Raw genomic sequence first — 21,245 nt, 5'->3', positions numbered from 1 at the left:
AAAAAAGGGGCTGCAACGGATCTGATAAAAACTGATCCAGATCCAACTGACGGCAGGACAGTGGCGCTACGGCTATTGGGCCAACTCCACCAATCAGGAGGAGACAGCCACGGCCATTGCCGTTCGATCGAAAGCGCTGGAGACGCTGTAGTACATATGCCAGGCCTGTAGATGGTGCTGTTCTCACAGAATCAACCCTTGCAAAAACAGAGCTAAAAAAGTGCAAATTGAGCAAAATGAGGCATGGCTAAAATGCATGATCTGTTTGGTATTTTGAAAAAAAAAAAGTATAAATATGCCTTATATAGGTATGGTCCGACACTATATTATTCAAATATAGCATGATAGGTCCACTTTAAGTAAATACTGACCCTGAAGGAAACATTCCCTGCTACACAGTCTGACCTTAGCCTTTAGGTAATAATATAGAGCAGGGGTGGGGAACCTTTTTCCTCTCAATTTTTACAACATCCTCCGAGGGCCGTACAAATTATTGAAGTCAACGTCTGCTTAAAAAAATTAAAATCACAGCCCTTTCATTTCGCCTTTCTTTCATGCTGTGCAAAGAAAAAGCAACCTCTTAATCCAGATATCTTACCATGACTCGCGCATGCATGCACGTGCACGGTTGTGGCATGACCACCAAAACAGAAAGATATGGACACAAGATGTGTGCAAATGTATTTAGTTTCCTATCCATGTGTCTAGATTTTTTTAATTGTTTTCTTTTTCGCGTGTGTTTATAAATTACCTCGAGGGCCGTACCAAATGGTCTCGCGGCCCGTATACTGCCCGGAGACCGGAGGTTCCCCACCCCTGATATAGAGTGATGCATTAATGACGTATCTTTGTAGGCCAACATGGAAGTAAGCATTGTTAAGGCTTCCTCGACTCAAATGTATTTTTTAGGGATGTCCCGATCCGATCACGTGATTTTCACGTGATCGGGGATCGGGAGAAAAAAATCGGGGATCGGAATTTTTTTTTTTTTTTTTTTTTTTTTTTATAAAATATTTTTATACATTTTATTTAATGTTACAAAACAAAAATGACCATGTTCACGTCTTAAAGTCATCCTGAGGCCTTAGTTTTGGGTTAAAATTACACAACATCATGTATGTGTTGCTTCTTTTGGGCTTGTTTTCATAGACCTGGTTGCTTATTTCTCTCAAATCTGGCAACAGAGTGGGCGCAGTGTCTAATAGTAGCAGTAAGCTAACAAGAGGCTACGTTCAGCTGGTGACTCGGGAGTCGGGACAGAGAAAATGTCAGGAGTTTGGAAGTATTATAAAACTGAAAGCGAAGGCAGTGTAACAGCCAGATGCAATGTTTGCAAGGCGGAGGTTCCGCGTGGTGGAAAGAACAGAGCTATGTTCAACATGACCAATCTAATACAAACACCACCAACAACAACACGACGAGTACACAGCGGCCACTCAGGTAACGGCACTGAAACAACCGACACTTTCAGAGACTTTTAAAAGGAAAGAGAAACTACCCCAGAACAGTGAAAAGGCCAAAAAAATAACAGCCAAGATAGCTGAATTCATCGCGTTGGATGACCAGCCGTTATCTGTTACCTTTTTTTTCCTCTTAATGCATTGCATAAAGATCGGATCGGGAAAAATCGGTATCGGCAGATTGTCAAAATCAAATGATCGGAATCGGATTGGGAGCAAAAAAAGGTGATCGGGACATCCCTAGTATTTTTATCATTGTATTTTGAAATATTGCAAATATACGATCTCTGGCACACATGTGCTAACATATTAACACCACTTTTATAAGTGCAATGCATGTTATAGCTAATGTAATGCTATAAAGTTAGTAGAGTAAGGTCACATGACTTTATGTCACCACCGCTAAGCTAAAGACGGCTAATGTTCTGCGTGACGACGCTTAGTAGTCTCATTTAGCCAGGTGTTAGCAACCGCCGGTTTCAGATACATAGAAGCCTCCAATGTTCATTAGTGGGGTGTTTACTGACCTATTATATGTGTTAGAAAAAATCTTGAAATTCTCGTAAGCTTGTATTAACCACATATCTTATTTCGGGCCTCTAAGCAAATCTCATCCAAAACACCCTTGACTTCCAGGTGAGGAAGCCCACAAGTGCCAAAAGGCCATTTTGGGTTTAGGAGATAATTCACCTCACCTCTGCAAGATTTAGACTTATAAGTATGTCATTTGGAGAAGGGGTTATTATTAACATGATAAAGCAGCTGTGAAGGTTAAAACAGCTGACTGTGGTGCTCTGCAGCTCATCCCCTTAAACCTTGAGACAGATGAGGCTCAGAACGACTCTCTCTCTCAGCTGGGCTGTCGAGTTCACTTTCAGTGAGATGTGTTACCCCAGACGGCACCAGTGAATCCTCTCCCGCCACATCCAATCACAACCAGCCTGACAGGAACAGAGAGTAATGGAGAAAAATAATATTCAAGATGAGTATAATGTGTTTTTCTGCGCCTCGATCCTCGGGCGAGACACAAACTCTGTAAAATGTGTCTCCCACGCTGAAACACCGAGCGGCTAAGTATAGGCTGAGTGGTCTGCCTGTGTTGCATTGTGCACTGTGACAGAAGCATGTGTGGTTGTCACATAAATAGAACATGCTGAACACCTTCAGGAATGCTGATGGAGAAAAGAGGGAGGCAGAGAGAGGAAGTGAACGCATCAGGGACAGAGTCAAAGACGGAAGGGAGGGATAAGGGGAAGTGGAAGAAGCCATGCCAAAGAGAAGGGGATGTGTTCATAGGCTACTGTTTGTTAGCGTGTTAGCAAGTTGATAACACATTCATGTAAAGTTCTGCTTGTTGCTTCTTCTTCTGTAGCAATCTCAGGGAAAATGAAGACTTGAAGTCTGTTCTCTGCTGTTCTGGCACATGCTGTTTATCTGCACAGTACAGTACGTGGCATTCAACCAGGGAGACATTCTTGGTATCCTAGTGTGGTATTCTAGGATTTTGGGAGGCCTAAGACAACACTGTGTGAGGAAGAAGTGAGTGGATGAAAGACAGGGTGTTGTCTGTGCTGCTGTTTCATTACATTGCATTTAGACTTTTATCCAAAGCGACTTACAATAAGTGCATTCGACCAAGAAGATACAAACTTGAAGAAAACAGAATCATATAAGTACAGGTTTCCTCAACAGTCTTTTGAAAATGAGGTTTTATCAGTTCTCAAGTTCACTCCTGAGCCTGTTTCAGGATCAGTTTCACTTGGATTGTGGTTGTAGTAGGGCATTTAGTGATTGGATATTTACAGCACAGCATGTTATGAAAGGGATATTATAGATGCCCCAGTCAGATATTGGCCAACAAACCTTTTGATTTGTCTGGACAGCGAGTCTGAGTGAGTCTGAGTAGAGCTGGAATGATTCATTAATTAGATGTTGATATTGATCAATATAAGTTAAGGCTATAAAAAAAGCAAAAAAACACAGAATCAGCTTCTCAAATGTTAAAATGTAAAGGTTTATTTGTCTTTATTCGGATGTTAACAAAATATCTCTGGGCTTTGGACTGTTCTTCTAAACATTTAAGGATGTCAACTTGACTCACTGTGGTAATTTTTCAAATCAAAAGTTTAATTTGAGAACAATTATCTGTAGATAAATCCATAATGAAAACAAATGTTTGTGGCACAACTGCCATAACACATTTTAAACAGGACATCCTGTGCACAGTGACACATCAGATAGCATGGCAAAGCAAGCACATCCTATCATTTGACAAATATATCTGAACTCAAGGTCAACTTGCCGAGCTTAGCAAACTCCATCTGTTGCTGAGATGACGCTGGGAGATTTAGTTGAAAGCTTTTAAAAAGCTACTAAGTTTACCCGAGGTAATGATTTTTTACTCAAACTTCTGTTTCTAAGGTCAAGAATGAACTTTGATGAACTCTCAGTGCAGCACTCTTATTATTGTGTGAAACGGCCAGAGAGATGGTCAGCCTGTTGACAGATGGGTCTTGGACAGTCATATGCTCGTGTTTTACTTGATCTCATGATGCTGACTGCGTCATAGGTGTTTCTTTGTGGGGTTGTTTCCAGTTGCACTAGCTTTTTGGTTTTAAAAGTTTGCCAGAAATTATAAACACGCGGTTTCTTATCCTTTCCATCTGACTCAATGCTGTTTGCCTTCCCTCACCTGAAACCACCACAAAGCAACCTGTGGGACACACTGCTGGTTTATTCATGTGACCCTCAGACTCTAAACTGGATTCCATGAAGTCCTCAAGCCAATACAAATAAAAGAAGTGTATGTTTGTTTAGCCATGTCATAAGTTCGTAACCTTGCCCAAATCCCTGCGATCCCTAACAAGATAAGCAGATCCAAAAGTGGATGAATATGTTACTTATTGTCCTGTAATTCTTCCGGATAAAAGCAAGGGCAAATACGGTTGTTGCTAAAGTGTGATATGCTCTTAACCCTCGAAACACTCACTGCCCTACATATAAGAGATAAGGCCACGATCATGGCTGAAAAAGAGCCATGTGTGTTCAATAAACGCTTGAATAAATGCTTAGATATACTGTGTGGATGTTTTGCATTATAGGGAGAAATGGGACATACATTATGTACAGGTCAGTGGGTCCAGAGGGGAGGAGGAGGAGAGCCCTGAACACACACACACACACACACACACACACACACACACACACACACACACACACACACACACACACACACACACACACACACACACACACACACACACACACACACTGTGTCTCATAATGTCCTCAGATGAAGCATTAGAGGAGTGTGTGTTGTCAGGGACATGATCACTCACGGCCACTGAGCTGATTTGCAGTGTGTGTGTGTTCATCTGTGAATGTGTTGTGTATTCTCTTGTTTGTTGTATCTGGATCGATTTTCTCTATGTGTTTTTGTTTGACTGATCTTCTAGATTTGCACAAGTGCAAAGGTTTTGCTCTGTGTGCATGTGTACGTGCAACTACTGTAAATATGTGTGCATGTGTGTGTGTGTTTGCCAGTGCTGGAGGCAGGGTCCTGGCCTGTTTCTATCCAGGTGTGTGTTTTTGGCCTTGAGGGAGACGCAGCAGATGGTCCCTCTTTGCAGTTGAGTGTGTGTAGCTGTAACGGACTGGTTGTCAGAAACAGCCACCCCGGCCAAAAAACTGTAGCTAGCAGAACATCAGTTTGAGAGATACACTTCTGCTCTGCTGTTAAAGGCCTGGGTCAGGGCCCAGAGTAGTGGCGCAGGGAGATAAAAAGAGGTCGACCAAAGGGCTGCACAGTAAATCATACTTGAAATGAAATGTTAAGTATTGTAGTTAGCAATTTAAAGTGGCTACATTTTGAGGGAAAGATATTCAGACAAACTACAGTACTTGAAAGGAGATGTGAAGAATCTCTGCCATACTGTACAAGCATACTACTAGTTTTAAATGTCTACATCCGTGCAAAGCTTATTCATATTGTTTTGATATCTGAATGCCAATGTTGTATTGTGCAATCTTGGAAATTGGCCTTGACGTTTGTTAGCATCTAACTGAAGCTTTATTCGTGTGTCTGCTGACTATTTATGAAGCGGGTTAGCTCCCTGGCTCATCTTGTAAGGGGAGAGTGTGGATCAGATGGTGTGTTCATTCAATGGGTCATGTGTCCACTGACCTGGTGACATCACCGTCTCTAAGGATACACAAATGCCTGAATGAAGTACATTCCTTATCTGAAACAATAACAGTACCAGAAGTAACATCTAAGGGTGCACTTAATAATATTAATCTTTGAGTATTTGAACCCCAAATGTCTTCATTTCACACTGACGACAAAGTCTGACATTTTCTCCACTGTTGAAAATGCTGCAATGTCGTTCATGCGGACACATTTGTGCAAAGCACATGACGGGTAATTCAGGGTACCTGGGAAATTAGAGCTTCAGAACTTCTGAAGACTCTGAGGCATTTATCAGCAACGTGTGAGAGCCAGTGCTCATAAATTATGTTCATTTTACAACAAAATGTTACTCATTACACCTTTTTTAATTAATTTCAGAACAGTGTGAAAGGAGTTTCAACAGTTATGTTAATTACATGTTTTCTTTGACCTTGATTGAACTAAACCATTTTAATGTAAAGTTTCATAACAGTAAAAATGTAATTGACATAAAAAAGGGTTATTTCATTTCATGTAGTTCATACAGGAGGAAGTTATTATGTTCCTTTCTGAGTGTTATATCAGCTGAATGTAATCTTTTATCACCCAGTTTAGTATAGCTGCAGGACAGACTTTGATGTGATGCCCTGAGGTCATAAAGTGGTCTTCAGCAGAAGGTGAAACGGGTGAGCCCGTGTGATCATAAGGACTGAACCACATCAGCTGATGCTGCTGCCTGTAGCAGAGTCTGTGCATAGAGCCAACACTGTTTCTCTAGTTCGCAGACTGAGTTTATCAGCACATGTCCTCACTTAGTAGAACTCTTAAAGAGAAATGATTCTTTGGGTGGTCAATTCAAGTCAGACTTTGACGATCCTTTGACTTTTGTCTATGTTATTTAGGGGGAATCCCGCTACTTTTAATTTGAACGTTTTTTTTGAGAAACTAGTGCCTTTATTGTAGAGACAGAGTTGAAACGGGGAAACAGAGGGGATGACATGCGAAAAATGGTCCTGGTCCATATTCGAATCCAGGTCCTCCGTTACATCCCACTACATGGGCCCAATCCCGTTTTTGTTGGCTGCACCTGCAGTTTGACACATGTAATTCATGGTAGAATGTCTTGACAACTTTAATGGATGAAGTTTGAGTGGAGACGTTTGTGGTCTCTCTGAATTCCTGACTGGTGCTTTCATACTTTGGTTTGTATATGTTAACGCTGATGTTCTTCATAATGAGTAATATAGCATTGTAGAGTCTTAGTCTTTGTTGACTGGATCCTGAACTTCCTGACGGGCAGACCCCAGGCAGTGCGGGTGGGAAACATCACATCCTGCACCCTGATCCTCAACACCGGTGCCCCTCAAGGCTGCGTGCTCAGCCCTCTCCTCTACTCCCTGTTCACCCACGACTGCGTGGCCACACACAGCTCCAACACCATCGTGAAGTTTGCTGATGACACGACCGTCATCGGCCAGATCACAGACGATGACGAGACGGCGTACAGAGAGGAGGTCGAAAACCTGACATCTTGGTGCCAGGAGAACAACCTCCATCTCAACATCAGCAAAACAAAGGAGCTGATTGTGGACTACAGGAAGCAGCAGGGAGAGGGACACGCCCCCATCGCCATCAATGGGACTACGGTGGAGAGAGTCAAAAGCTTCAGGTTCCTTGGGGTCCACATCACTGAGGACCTGACATGGTCTCTTCACACCACCACCATCACCAAGAAAGCTCGACAGCGGCTCTTCTTCCTCCGCAGGTTGAGGAGGTTCAAAATGGATTCCAGGATACTCTGCAACTTCTACAGGTGCACGATAGAGAGTATCCTCACTGGCAGCATGACGGCCTGGTACGGTAGCTGCACCGACCTCGATCGTAAGGCTTTACAGAGGGTGGTGAAAACTGCACAGCACATCACCAGGACGGAGCTGCCATCCATGGAGGACCTTTACTCCCAGCGGCTCAGGAAGAAATCACTACGGATTATCAAAGACCCCCATCACCCCAGCCACAAACTGTTCTTTCTGTTGCCGTCTGGCAGACGTTACCGCAGCATCCTGGCAAGGACAAGAAGATTCGGAGACAGTTTCTTCCCGCAGGCAGTGAGACTGTTAAACAATTGAACTGTTGAAACAACATCAAACATTCAACTGCTACTCAGTAGTATGTATCTAATACCTAATATATATATATCATTCCAATAACTTGTATATAGACTCATACTGCACTATTCCACATCATAACTTTATTTCATTTTTATAACTATTATTATTTTTGTATTGCTCATTGTTATTATGTTATGTTATTATGTTGCATTGTTGGAGAAGCCTGTGACATAAGATTTTCAACTGCATAATTACTCTGTAGCTATGTCAGATTGACAATAAAGAACCTTGAACCTTGAACCTTGAACCTATGTTGTCTTCTGGAAAGGTCAGTTTCATATGATTTGATTCTGTACCTTTTCATCAGTACCATGGAATAAACTGGCATTTTGGCTGGTAACATTTTAACTTAACCTGCTCTTTAAATTATAAGTAAATGCAGTACAAAACAAGATGAAACCAGTCCCAAAAGTTGATTATTTTAAACCATAACCTGGTCAAAAGCTGTATTTCTTTGTACCTTAAGTGCTGTAGTACATCGGTGTTCCACTGATCACTAAGTCTTCTTCTCTGTCTCTTTTTCTTTCCAGGTTATCCCTTCATCCCCGGCCTTGTGGATTTACACGCTGCCTTTATCTAAAGGGAAGTCCTATTGATTCTGCTCTCCATAAAGCCCACAGATTACAATGGAAAGGCCTTGATCAAAGCTATGACACCACTGCATCGGAATTGTTCAAGTCAAGGACTAAAGTAGAAGAGTGAAGGGAGTTTTTATTTTCAGCTGTTACATTTCAGCTATTTTTGGGACATCCAATGCTTACAGAGTTTTCTGTAATTCTAAGCATGTCTTTTTAATTTGCTTTGATTTATTCATTTGAACCAGACGCTCTTCTGTCTCTACGGTATACACATCATATTCTGTAACCATGTACGGTAGCTCCCGTTCCGTCTCCAAGCTGGATGTTGTTGGTTCCAACGGTAACGGGTCGGTGTCTGGGAGCCCCGCGCGCTCCCCCCGCCTCCCTCGCTCCCCCCGCCTCGGACACCGGAGAAACAGCAGCAGCAGCTCCAGTGGACTCACGGGCTCCTGTAAGACCCTCTCCATGGAGAATATTCAGTCTCTCAATGCTGCCTACGCTACAGGGGGTCCGATGTACTTCGCTGACACACTTGATGATCCAATGGGCATCGGCAGCCTGGGCAGCGGGCTGAACCCCTCTGTGCCCAAAAACACCATGACGCTGGGCAGGGCGGGGGCTCGGGTGCCCTATGGGATCAGGGCGGCCGTCATGGGGAGCAGCCCTAATATAAACACTGGGGGAGGGGGAGGGATGATGCCCAATGATGCGATATCATTTGGGGGGGAAATGCAAAACCACCCCCCACAGGCGGCTACTGTGCCACACTCCATGAGACAGGTGAGCAGCGCAGGGTTTTTCTCTTCTATTGTTGCAACCTTGAAGCCAAAGCAAACTACATTTGTATTTGTTGTCACTTACTCTATTTCATAATTGGTTAATGTCTGTGTAATTCTTGTTTTCAAATCTTTATGCCTTAAATATTTGACATACTGTTAAAAGTATGATAGAATGAACAAACAAATTTGACAAAAACTAAAAATGAAAAGCTGTGGTTGGACACTTTGACAGAAAATCCCTTTTTCTGAAAATGACTCAGATGACAATAGAGTGTTTTCTAAGAAAAAAAAGTCAAGAAGGACAAAATTAAAAGAGTGACGAGAGTATGTCTCTATGCAATTTTAAGCATGCATTTTTTTTGTATTTGTTTAGTTTATCAATTTGAACCAGATACTCTCCACAATATGTTGTTTCAGTTGGTTTTTCTACAGCAGGTGTAAAAACATGAATCCTCAGTTAAAATCCATTGTTATCTTTAAAGAAATTTGCTTAAAAAGTAAATAAACAGATGAGCTAAAATGAAATATCCATAATCTGATAACCTGTGTAAATGAAATTGGTTTCTGGTGTGGAGAGTCTTTGTCTCACCTTTGAGATCATCGAATTATTCAAATTGCACACAAACATTTTTGAACATGAATTATCCTCATGTTTTACTTTGTTGTCTTACTGTTTAGGGTTTAATCTGTTTCTTAAGTCACATTTTGACTGCATAATAATGGCGCATTTCCACTACAGCGCGGAGCTCGCTTTAAGCGTGCCGAGCCGTGCGGGGCCCGTTTTTGGTTGCGTTTCCACTTAGCGTAGTACCGGCTAGCGGGTACTATTTCACAGTTTTTCTGGCCCCATAAAATCGAGGTTCTTTCCGGGCCAACAACCAGGCTGAGTCGGGCTGAGTATGCTAAACTAGAGAGAGAATCGCTGGCAACTACAACAAAATGAACATATTTGACCGTGATTTAATTGTAATACACGTTTCAAAATGATGCCGAAGTAACAACATACTGATACCGGTTAGTAAAAACCATGAATTAATGCTTTGACAAGTCTGCAGACAGACGGCAGGCGAAAAACCTTTTAAAATGCGTGTTTTCTAAATGGAGATCGGCTAAGCTAACGCAGTATATGCTCCGACCGTCCACACTCACAACAACGGCCTATACAGACATAAATAAACCAGCGACTGTACTCGCCATGACACAGACAGTCTGTAAAAGGTTGATGTTGTTTTTCTGGGGTTCTCATTGAAGATGACGTCACGGCTCCGCCTACACTGCGTTACTATAGATACTACCCCAGTTCCTAAACTGTAATGGAAATGCGCCATAAAGTGAGCCAGTCCTAACAAGGCCTAATGAGGCCTAGCCATACCGAGCGAGGCAGAGCGAGGCCGTGTAGTGGAAATGCGCCATAAGTTAGCTGTGTGGGTATTCATACAGTATGTTTAAATAGACTAAGGTCTTCCCTCCCACTCTGTTAGTCATAACCTGAAGGATGTAGCTCCTTCCTCTCTCTCATATCTCCCTCCCCCTCTTATTTCTAATTATTTCTCTTACAAAACAAATCCTTTCTTAATCCCTCCTTAACTCTTACTTCCTGCACCAGCTACCAAAGTAGTGTCAGTTTAAAAATGCATCCTAGTTATTTTTAATACTTTGGTACACTGCTGTTTGAATGTCAAGATGAATTAAACATTGTTATGGGGAGCATCTTCCTATTAATAATGCAGTTAGGTGTGTACTGTGTGAAAGCATTGTGTATGCAAATGGTCAACCTGAAACAAAGGTGTGTCGTAAAATAGGTTATTGTTATCAATACAAAATATATTTGCATGAATGTTTGTATTTTTTGAGTTTGAGTCTTTTTGTTCATATTCATTTTCTTATATTCATTAGATCTTGCAGCACCAAAAGTAGGATATTGCTGTCCTAACATTTAACATATTTATTTGATTTACCAGGTGAGAGACGGTGCAATGTCAGACCTACAGTCGCAGTTAAGAGAAGTTCTGAGAGAGAACGAACTACTGCGCAGAGAAGTAAGGACACTCCAGACTCACACACTTTGATGAACCATTTTCATTTCCAATTTTTTTACGTTTGTTTACTGGTGTGTTGCTCTTGGAATTTAAAACAAAGTTTATAGCTATAATAACAACTAAAAGTCAGTGAATTGAATTAGTAATATAAGGAGGCAAATGTTTGATTTCTTTTAGCTGGAGGCAAAAGAGTCCAAGCTGAGCTCCTCTATGAACTCCATCAAGACGTTTTGGAGTCCAGAGCTGAAGAAAGAGAGGGCGCTGAGGAAGGACGAAGTCACCAAGATGGCCGTGTGGAAGGAGCAGTACAGGGTGGTGCAGGATGAGACGCAGGTAGGAAGGAGTCGTGTGTGTGTGTGTGTGTGTGTGTGTGTGTGTGTGTGTGTGTGTGTGTGTGTGTGTGTGTGTGTGTGTGTGTGTGTGTGTGTGTGTGTGTGTGTGTGTGTGTGTGTGTGTGTGTGTGTGTGTGTGTGTGTGTGTGTGTGTGTGTGTGTGTGTGTGTGTGTGTGTGTGTGTGTGTGTGTGTGTGTGTGTGTGTGTGTGTGTGTGTGTGTGTGTGTGCGTGCGTGCGTGCGTGCGTGCGTGCGTGCGTGCGTGCGTGTGTATGTAAACATTTTGTGTTTCTTTAGTACAAAACAGCAAAAGCGTGTTGCTCAGTGTGAAAACCAGTGAAAAAATGTACATGGATCAAAGATCAATATATCAAAAACAATATCGATGCAGGATTAGGTTATTTTTTTGAGTGGTGGATAGTAACAATGTACATTTAGTCAAGTACTGTGCCTAAGTACAGTTTTGAGGTATTTGCACTTTACCTGAGTATTCTTAGGTCGCATTGACACCTAATAGTCCGCTTCTCTGGTGCGCACCAGACGACAGTTTGTTACATTGTTTCATTTTTCAGAAGGTTCGGTTTGCGTTCACACGGGAAAAACTCAAACGGACTATAAACTTTAAACTAGGGCTGTCAGTCGATTAAAATATTTAATCGCGATTAATCGCATGATTGTCCATAGTTAATCGCGATTAATCGCAAATTAATCGCACATTTTTTATCTGTTCTAAATGTTCCTTAGAGGGATATTTTTCAAGTTTTTAATACTCTTATCAACATATGAGTGGATAAATATGCTTTATATGTTTGTTTATTATCATTTGAACAATGACAATTCTCATGAATATTAAACACAACAACCTCTGAACATTACAAATATTCGCCTCAATTCAACCTGGAACCTCTCTCATACAATAATACTGTGTGTGTGTGTGTGTGTGTGTGTGTGTGTGTGTGTGTGTGTGTGTGTGTGTTGGAGCTATGTGCCGCTCAAGGCATAATGCTCGAACGTGTGCTGCCTGGACGCTGCAATAATGTTGCGCGTACTATCCGTGCTGAGTGTGCTGACTTTTCGTACAATGTCCCACTGTCTGGCTACCTGCATAAAGTCAAGTGCTCGGCGTAGTTGTCGGCAAAATGTCATTGAAACAGCTCCTTATATCCGTTAGCGCAGCTAGCTAGCACCAGATGCTAACAACAACAACACGTAAGGTGTGCCTCGCTCGCGCGAGTCGCGCCACACATACACACTACCTCCCGGTCCTCCCGATGGCCAGTCCGGGCCTGCCGGTGAGCGTGGAAGTGTGGTCTGCCACAAGCGGGCGGCAGGAGCGGGGCTGTCAGCATCAGCTTGTAGATGGCATTTTAAACTCGATGCGCTCTGAAACTACGGGGCGGCCGAGGACAAAAAATACACATGCGTTAATCGCGTTAAAATAATTAGTGGCGTTAATTTTTTTTTGCGTTAACGCGTTATTAACGCCTTAACTTGACAGCCCTACTTTAAACACAAGTCATGTGCACGGAAATGCTGTTCAACAATTGGTCAGACTTTAAGGATGTTTAGTTCACATCGGAGGTCTCGGACTGCGTTCACACCGACCCAAATGAACCGCACCAAGCGGCTAAACGCACCAGGGTTCCATTCAAACGGACTAAACAAGGCTGGTGTGAATGCGACCTTAGTTTATGCTACTTTATACTTCAAACTATATTTATTTGACAGCTTTTGTTACTAGTTACTTTTGAGGTTTTCTTATTTATATACACTTACACAGATATTTTGAAGTTAACATATCCAGCAGCCGTATATATAAAGTTATTCAAATTAGCTCTAAATCTCTACATTTACCAGTTGTGATAAAAACACGTGAATTATCATAATAGTAACCAAGTAACTCAATATATACTGTATATATGATTATTTGATATTTAGCTTTGCATTTTTTTTAGCATTTCTTTGGTTTATCCATCTGTGATAAATCAGTTTTGTGGGTAATGGTAATTGATGAAGTGGCACAAATGGGAGCATGTCCCCCTCTCTGGATTGTTCTGGTGGATGTGTGTGGCTGCTGTGAGACGGCCTTGGAGCCGGTAAACGGGTGAAGCAAGGCGGCTGCTCAGGGACTCCCAGCTGTCTGTTGGTGCAGGAGCCATCTGGAGGAGCGGAGACACAGACTCGTCTGGCACGCGTCCGCGCTGTTACACAAGACATCATGCACTCACACAATCGCTGCCTCACGGTGACTCAACTCACACGCTCCTATCTCCAAACCAGTGGAGAAAGTGCTGGCTACATTTCGGTCACAACAGATGCTCTTATCTCTGCTGCGTGCATTTTTGTGCCTTTGATGTTTCTCCCAAGACTCCTACGACATGTTTAACGTTGAGTTTGTGGGAAAGCACTTAAGGTTGAGGAATTACATCACAAGTTATTAAATCACTCTCTAGGAAGATTTACAGCTAGTTTGGTGCGTGTGTTTGCATGGGCAGTATGCCTGTTTGTGTGCATCCATAAATCTGTTGAGTGTGTGCACACTTATTCAAAGTGATTCTGTGTGAGAGAACAAAGGAACAGATGATGATGTATTTGGCCTCCTGCCACACTAGAGGAATATTCAGTTGCCTTTACACACACTCCTCTTACAATGTGTGTTGAGACGTGAGAATCTTTCCTGCTCTGATCTCTAATGTTGGCAAATATTCCCTTCATCTTAATCTCTTTCACTTCCATTCCCTTTCTTTTCCCAAAACATCACACCCTTTCTAACCCAAGGCTTCCTTTTCATTTCCTGCTCTCTTTATCCCTTCACTTTGCTTCTCTTCAATCTTTTTACCTGTTTGTCGCTGGCTGCTCTCTGTCCCCTCGCATTTTTTCTCTCCTCTTACTCATTCCTATGCTCTTTTTCTATTTCTGTCATCACACAGTGAGTCAGCTCTCACTTTTTTTACTCCCCCCTCAGTCCCTCCTCCCTCAGTCTTCGCCATCATCTCTGGGTTGGAAATCGAATAAAGTTACCTCCCAGTAATTTTGACACACACACACACACACACACACACACACACACACACACACACACACACACACACACACACACACACACACACACACACACACACACACACACACACACACACACACACACACACACACACATGCTTGGTCACGCCCCTGCTGAGGAATGCACATATCATCTTCTCCACCCTTCGTCTTTCCTCTCTTTTCTCCTCCATGCTTTTTCCTCCACTCTTTCTCACTCTTTCGCCTCCTCCTTCACGCTCTTCACAGTATCTTCTCCTCTCTTCCTCCCACCTCACTCTTTATCTCGTCCTCTCTTTCTGTCTGCCCTCCCTCATCATAACTCCTTTCCTTTCATATTGTTACAACCCTAGATTTAAAACCAGCATAACAGACATTCCTTATCTCATGTCGGTACTTGAAGATCCAATAAATAATGCTACAATAATCTTCAACACTATTATATTAAATATGAATGTCTTGTTGTCTATTGTATTATGATTATGATATGCTTTATTGTCTTTTAGGGAAATTAGCTCTGGACTCTGTCCTGCGACTCCACAGAAGTAAAAAAATCATGCATACTACTTAGTACACGATTAAAGACATTAACTTATTAACACACATACACAGGTTGCACATACAGACAGACAAACCTACTGACAATGGTGACCTTTTGCACAACCCTCATGGCCAACATCTACATCTGTACATTACATTTGAGTGCTGAGAAGCTTAATGGACATAGGCAGGAATGAGTGTATATTTAAAACAAATATAAATTAAACTTAATAATGTATAATTATTTCGAAACACTCGCTGTTCCCAGCACCAAAAAAGTCGGTTTAAGTATTTTTTGTGTCGTATATAGTTTTACTTTATTGTAGTTTTTAAGCCTGTCTGCGTTTAAGGCAGGGAGAATGTCTAATACAAAAATAACTATGTGACGTTAAATGTAATTCGGCATGTTATATTCTGGTTATTGTGTCTTACTAAAATATACCAAATTAACGAGGGAGTGGCTCTACTGTTGTAGCGCTGCTGCACAGCTGTTCGGGAGAAAGTTTGTCTTACATAACTACTTTCTCTCTGCAGATAAGTGAGTGTGAGGGTGGGGATTTTAATTTTGTCAGTCAGATTAGATGGCAGTCTCTGTTTGTTGTCCCACTGAGCTTTAAATTCCCGTCCTCTCCCTCCATACTGCCAGTTGCTTTCTCGTGTCTCCCTTCCCACATCCACTCATTTCCTCTCCCGCAGCATCTCCTCACTGTCACCACACTCTGCATCTTGTCTCTGGTCCTCTCTCTCTCAACATTTCACTCCCACTCTCAGATTCTCTCTCTCACGGGCCCCTGTCCTTCTTCATCATCTCCTCGCTCTCCATCTGGGCCTGGGGAGCCGTTTTGCCACAGAACTAAATGCTGTATAACAGACACACCGTGTTCTGAAACTGTAAATCTACTGACCTGAACACAGATGCTCTATTAGGGCTAGTCAGTGTTGTCTGTCTCCTTTGTCACTTTTAGTGCACATGCTTGCTCTGGTCTCTGTTGTGTGTGTGTGTGTGTGTGTGTGTGTGTGTGTGTGTGTGTGTGTGTGTGTGTGTGTGTGTGTGTGTGTGTGTGTGTGTGTGTGTGTGTGTGTGTGTGTGTGTGTGTGTGTGTGTGTGTGTGTGTGTGTGTGTGTGTGTGTGTGTGTGTGTGTGTGTGTGTGTGTGTGTGTGTGTGTGTGTGTGTGTGTGTGTGTGTGTGAGCGTGTCCACCCAGTTTGTTCCTTCCCTTTGAACACAGCAGGTAATTACAGTGTTTCATGCTGAAAGAAGAAAAATGAAGGAATGTGTGGAATGCTAAAGGGAAAAGTGACTTTATCTTTTCTTTTTGTTCATTTTTTCTCTATTTGCTCTCTATTTCAAACTAAAACACACACCTTTTGTCTCTCTGACCCTCTGCACTCCTAACAGTGGTCAGTTTGCCCTTAATAGACACACACACTCAAGCAGAGAGCAAGCAGCCGTTAGCATTCATGACTGTAACCATGACATCCAGGGATCAAATCGGCATAACCTTTTCCATTCTGTTACTTAAAGGGGACCTATTATGCAAAATGCACTTTTTGATGTCTTTTATACATAAATATGTGTCCCCGGTGTGTCAGGGAACTCACAAAGTGTCAGAAAACAAAACCCTCTCTCTTTTCCTCCGTACCCACATCTCTAAAAAAAAAAAAAGGGGGGTGCTAACAAGCAGATCAAGAATTTTAGCTCCTATTACGTCATTAGCGACATCCGGCCGACGTGACACGTCCCAACCATGGATGTATAATAAGAACTGGATACAGCGTGGGAGGCGGGGCCTCGTTCATTCCTATGAGAGTTGCTCATTGGCGCATGAATACAAAATGGCCCAACTTTTGAGAGAGCGAAACATCACGAAAGTATTCATATAATCATATAATCCGTCCTTATTGTGCATCCATGGGTAAAGGTAAAACTCATGTAGTACTGAACATGTCACATGAACGTGCCGGGCGGCGCGGTCCCGTGGGTTAGATCCGCGTTCATAATGCCTAGGAAAATAATATGGTCCCAACCAAGCCCCCAGGAAGTGCGCCGGACTCTGAGGAAAATATTCGTTGTGGCCAAACGGCGGTACTACACTTCCGTATCAGTGGCTGGGCCCGGAAAGACTTTTTCCCATTGACTAACATTGGGAAAGAGACATCTGTAAATCGTTGGATAATTTTTTTTAAACTAAATAAACTACCCAGTATGAACATTTGTATAGCCCTTATTAAAAACATTCGGTCCTCAAGTTGTAAAATGTGCTAATAACGTTATTCTGAGAGTTATTTTCCTCGGCATTATGAACGCGCATCTAACCCACGGGACCGCGCCGCCCGGCATGTTCATGTGACGTGTTCAGTACTACATGAGTTTTACCTTTACCCATGGATGCCCAATAAGGACAGATTATATGATTATATGAATACTTTCGTGACGTTTCGCTCACTCAAATGTTGGGCCATTTTGTCTTCATGCGCCAATGAGCAACTCTCATAGGAATGAACGAGGCCCCGCCTCCCACGCTGTATCCAGTTCTTATTATACATCCATGGTCCCAACCAAGCGGCAAATTCTGGGGCAGAGCCGGGAGGCCAATAAGGAAGTGCCACAAACTGCAGTTCAACTATTGGCCGATAGGCGATGACTGCAGAAAGGATGAATTTCCATAGACCCCCATGTTAAAATGCCCAACTTTACAGCAGAAATAAACATGTTTCTACCCCTGGATGCAATACAAATTATTCGGGATATAGTTAGATTCCACCTTAATGATTAATAATTGTTGAGTGAATTGTTTTATAAAGCGACCCTTTTATTTATATTAGGTCTTAGTGTTTTTGCATAAATTAGGGCGTGGTCACTTTGATGGACAGGTACCAGCAACTTATCCACTCTCCTAGGCTACAACGTTAGCTAGTTGTAGTTACTGTACTTGACCCTTTAGCCGTGTTCGTGGTGATTGTGCCTTTTAGGGAATGTTGTTACAAATACCAGACAATTACAATGTCGTGCTGTGCAGTTGAATGTACTAACAGAACTTCCTGGCATCCCGGCGGCCGGAGCTAGCCCCCTGCGGCTCCGTTAGCGTCCCGGTGGCGGAGTCCGGCGTTATAACTGAAGATCAAGGAATGCAGCGAAACGCGGACTTGGTTCGCCTGCAGCCCGCTGTAGTATTAGCTAAATAAATTATGTTAAACAAGGCTTATTAAGCTGAACATCGCCACAATTGTTCTGCTATGTATCGGTACTTATTTCATTTTATTAACGTGTGAATGACAAGCATTAAGAATAACAAAAAATAGCTAATTCTCTTGCAGATTGTCTCGTTTGATTATGAATGTAACGTTTATATAGTGGAACTACACTGTTTTATCAAAACCAAAGTGCCACGCAGTAACTTGGTATGCATGTATTTCATGTTAGCTTAGCTTCTTAGCTTGAGCTAGCTCTGTTACTTCCAGCTCGGTGGCAGCAGGTCCCGCCTCGGCTCCGCCTCTTTGCCCTTATTTGGATCAGGCTGGAGCAGGCGGGAGTTAGACTCTGACGTCACTGTCGAGACGTTAGTGGCTGACTCCGCCTACTAAGGGCTTCTCGGCAACTCTGCAGAATCCTATGGGTGACGTCACGGACACTACGTCCATTTATATATACAGTCTATGGTCCCAACCTATCATCTCCGGCACACGTGACACATCCCAACCCAAGAAATGAGATGTCCTTCAACATGGCGCGCTGAAATTCATTTCCGGGTCACTACCGGAGGACCGAGGATTCGAGGAGGGGAAATCCCAGAAATGAGATTAGAGTAAAGTTGTTATATATATAATACATATAATGGCACTGTTCTAGCGGTAAACACTTAAAGGTAGGGTAGGTAAGTTTGAGAAACCGGCTCGAGATCGCTAGAATTTGAAAATACACAACCGGAGAAAATCTGCCACTTCCTTATAGAGCCCCTCCTCCAACACACAGGAACGCGCACATGACCAATGAGGGCATGAGATAAGTTTGTGCACAGATGGAAGGCTGACAGGCAGGTAGGCCATCCAGTTATTTTAGCCGGGCCGGCTAAAATGATTGGTCGTACTTTTTACAGTATTACGGCTTCCACAGATGACATTTTTTTATGGATTTTTTGTCAAAGCACTTAAGATATTCATTGCTATCGGGATGTTAAGAGCATTCCATGGAATATAACAAAAATTGTATCTCGAGCCGGTTTCTCAAACTTACCTACCTTACCTTTAAGAAAGAACATGTCAAGCTATGTACTGTATCAGAAACAATGCGCGGCGTGTTTTGGGAGTAATATGCTCTGTGTTTACATTAGCAAGCATGCTAACACTCAGAGCTAACCATGGAGCTGTAGGCTACTGGAGAAAATATGTGTAACGTAATGTCCTTGTGGTAAACCCTGCGAGAGAGAAAGGTTTGAGCTCCATACTGTTTCAGAAATAAAGCTTGAAGTGGTTGGGAACATAATATGGCATTTAATCACGGCAGCGTTTAGCTGAGTTTCTCCCGGTAGAAAACTCTCTTAGCAGGGGAATGCTGCGTGACGCTACAAAGGGGCGTGGCTAGCAGCAGCCGTTCCATTTAAAGCTGAATCAGCCTGTTTGGAACAGGGCTGCAACCTGCAATAGAGGGGTATGAGCAGTATGAGTGTGAGGCTGACCGTTGAGCGGCCCGACCAAGCAAGGAGGCAGAGGCGTAGAGTTCAAATACAACCCGGTGTGGGCATTTATTATTCATGGACACATGATTCACAGCCTCAATATTGCTGTCCACGTGAACACAGTCAGCAGCCACAAGGATCTCACACACACTACCTGTCCACTGACAGGGAAAACAGAGCCTAAATACACACACACTAATCAGGCCAATAAGACACAGGTGGGGGGGGAGGAGACAACACAGGGCATCAGGTGAACACAATCACCAGCCACAGACAAAACGGGAGGGGGAACACTTTCAAACTAAACCACATGTGCAATATTACAAGGCCCGAAGCCGTCAGTCCACAGTGACGAAGTTACCTTCGTCACAATGAGGCATGGCTACAATGGGTGATCTGTTTGGTATTTTAAGCAAAAAACTTCACAGACATGTTTTGTATAGGTATGGCCCTACAATATATTTTTCAAATATAGCATAATAGGTCCACTTTAACCTGTTAACCCAGCAGGTTTTTTTTTTCATGAAACTATGTCTCAGGGCTTCTTAACATTTAAAAACCTATTAATGTGTAGGCCTGTCGCGATCAGCAATTAATTGACTTATCGTACGATAAATAAAAATGAACTCGATAACTTTTCTGAGCTCGATAAATTGCCGGTTACATGTGTATATTTACAGATTGTTGCAAAAACTAAGAAGCTTATAAAAATCAGGTTTAAAACTAAAAGAGCTTTACAAAAAAGTAACACAATTAAAGATGTTTGGAGTTTTATTTTAGTTCTTAATTTACATTTTTTGTCTAAGAGATGCTGATTTGAAACCGTTGTTACATACAGTTACGGCATTTCCTGTTTCTGCCAGAGAGAGGGGAGTTTGTCCCAAAGCTTGCCGCTGTATTTACTCCCTCCATCTGACAGGAGGGAGCCTCGTTGAGCTGCGAGTGTCACTCCACAGAGTTCACTACGTCACGGAGGGGGAGTGTGTAGGGGTAGGGTGTAGGGGGCAGTTTGGGATTGGGCCCCTGAGTCCGTAAAAGGATCCGGATTTGCCATCTCTACTGTATACGGAGACGATAGGTTGGGACGTGTCACGTGTGCCGGAGACAGTAGGTTGGGACGTGTCACGTCGGCCGGATGTCGCCAATGACGTAATAGGAGCGAAAATTCTGGATCTGCTTGTTAGCACCCTTCTTTTTTTTTTTAGAGATGTGGGTACGGAGGAAAAGAGAGAGGGTTTTGTTTTCTGACACTTTGTGAGTTCCCTGAGACACCGAGGACACATATTTATGTATAAAAGACATAAAAAAGTGCATTTTGCATGATAGGTCCCCTTTAAGTTACTTTACAGATCTGGATTAATGATGTGAAATATAATCAACTCTTAAATCAGACTTTAGTTCCACCTGGAGTAAATTCACAAGCTACCCTGCAGTATACAAAGTCATTAAAACTAGCTGCA

At 42.6% G+C, this 21,245-nt stretch overlaps 1 protein-coding gene across 9 annotated transcripts in view; it reads left to right on the top strand.

Annotated features, from left to right (window-relative positions):
* The window catches only part of LOC117484967 (ELKS/Rab6-interacting/CAST family member 1-like), a 137,093-nt gene that overhangs the window by 6,405 nt on the left and 109,443 nt on the right, over window positions 1–21,245 (top strand). For all 9 annotated transcript variants that reach the window (XR_004556182.1, XR_004556183.1, XM_034133499.1 and 6 more), the window contains exons 2-4: window positions 8,330–9,157; window positions 11,118–11,195; window positions 11,373–11,528. Coding sequence is in view for 7 of the 9 variants with exons in the window: in XM_034133499.1 (XP_033989390.1) it covers window positions 8,666–9,157; window positions 11,118–11,195; window positions 11,373–11,528 (726 nt within the window). In the remaining 2 variants the exon portion in view is untranslated. The remainder of the gene's footprint in view (window positions 1–8,329; window positions 9,158–11,117; window positions 11,196–11,372; window positions 11,529–21,245) is intronic.

This window comes from Trematomus bernacchii, unplaced genomic scaffold, assembly GCF_902827165.1.
Source record: "Trematomus bernacchii unplaced genomic scaffold, fTreBer1.1, whole genome shotgun sequence".
Taxonomy (NCBI): Eukaryota; Metazoa; Chordata; class Actinopteri; order Perciformes; family Nototheniidae; genus Trematomus; species Trematomus bernacchii.
The sequence above is the reverse complement of the archived record's forward strand: the minus strand, read 5'-3'. Positions and strand labels throughout refer to the sequence as shown.